General features: G+C 52.6%; 1 protein-coding gene across 1 annotated transcript in view; it reads left to right on the plus strand.

Annotated features, from left to right (window-relative positions):
* Positions 1–976, plus strand: part of LOC107606583 (serine/arginine repetitive matrix protein 2-like) — a 3,838-nt gene extending 2,862 nt beyond the window's left edge. The window contains exon 3 of the mRNA XM_021107707.1: positions 274–976. Coding sequence (XP_020963366.1) covers positions 274–976 — 703 coding nt within the window. The remainder of the gene's footprint in view (positions 1–273) is intronic.

A 1,445-nucleotide genomic window follows, 5' to 3' on the forward strand; every position in this document is an offset into this window, starting at 1 on the left:
TACTGCTATTTTGGAAAATGAAGAAATTGAGTATATTATTTCTAATTATTTGGTTGGGACATTTTATTGAAAATAATTTATGAAATTGATGAGCAAATAGTATTTTTATACATTATTATTAATGGATTAGAATTTATTTCTAATTACTATAATATCCCTATTTTTATTTGAAATTACCAAAATGCCCCTAACCCTAATTTTGAAAGAGAAACCCTAACCCTAAAAACCCTACCCGGTTCCCCTGACCCGGTACACCTAGAGTACCTAATGCAGCAGCAGCAGCTGCAAGCTGCTTGAAAGAAAGAAAGAAACAGGAGTAGGGAACGAATTGAGAGGGAAGGAAGAAGGAAGGTTCGCCGGCGTGGAGAGGGAAGGGAGCTCACAGTGCCGCCGTCGCCCTCACCGCGTCGCGCCGCCGCGGCAGTCCACGCGTCCTTGTCACCGTCGCGAGCCTCCTTGCCGTCGCCACCATGAAGCCGCCGATCTAGTCCGAGTAAGAGAGAGATCCGAGAGGGGAGGAGGCCAACGCAGCCGCCGAGCCCGTCACTGTGCCGATTCGTCGCGCGAGGAGCTCGTGCCGTCGCCGATCATCCTTGCGCAGCATCAGAGGCAGAACCGCGACCTGAAGAGAGCGCGAGCCATAACCACCGATGGAGAAGGAGGAGCGAGCGCGGAGAAGGTGAAGTCGCCGCTGTCGCCGGCACCTCCATCCCGCGTCACCGCCGAACGCGCCGTGACCTCTGCCGTCGCCAGTCTGGTTTGCTCTGCCGTCGTGCCGTTGAGGAGAAGGCCGTCCAGTCACACCGAACAGGAGAGACAGAGAGATCTGAGGCTGAGCTGGGGGTTCAACCACCATGCCCAGCCGTGCTTGCGTCGCCGGCGCCGCCTCGGTTGGAACTGTCGCCGTCAGAAAAGGGTCCAGGCCGCCGCTAATGGAGCTAGCCGGAACTGTTTCAAGGTTTTGCCGCTTATTTAGATCCTGCTCTGTTTTGGTTAGTGGCGTTATCATTGTTCTGGCCGCCGGAAAACCTTGCTGCCGTCACCGGAAAAGTATGCCGGTAAGGGTTTCAAACTTGGTTTTCATTTCTTGTGAGATTATGGGAGTCTTATTGTCGCGGCATGTTGGTTTCAGTCACCGTCGCCGGAGTTGGGTCGCCGCAGCCGCTGAAGGCGGCTACCGGGGCTACCGCCCAACCGGTTCAGAGGCCGTTGCTGTTCGGTTCAGCCGTTCTTTCTTAGTTTCAGTAAGTATTCCGGTTTCGAGAGCTCTGCGTTAGTGTTCTGTTCTGTGTAATAAAGTAATCGTAATGTTAATGGTTTTAGGAGCTAGAATCCGGTTTGCTTGTGCCGTTTGGGGCTGTTTCTGCTTTTGAGAGAGCGGGCAGAGCCGAGATTTTGATTTGCCGGTGATTTCGGGTCGAGATAAAAGGAGTTGGTTAACGAGT

The sequence above is a fragment of the Arachis ipaensis genome, chromosome B07 (assembly GCF_000816755.2).
Source record: "Arachis ipaensis cultivar K30076 chromosome B07, Araip1.1, whole genome shotgun sequence".
NCBI classification, from domain to species: domain Eukaryota; kingdom Viridiplantae; phylum Streptophyta; class Magnoliopsida; order Fabales; family Fabaceae; genus Arachis; species Arachis ipaensis.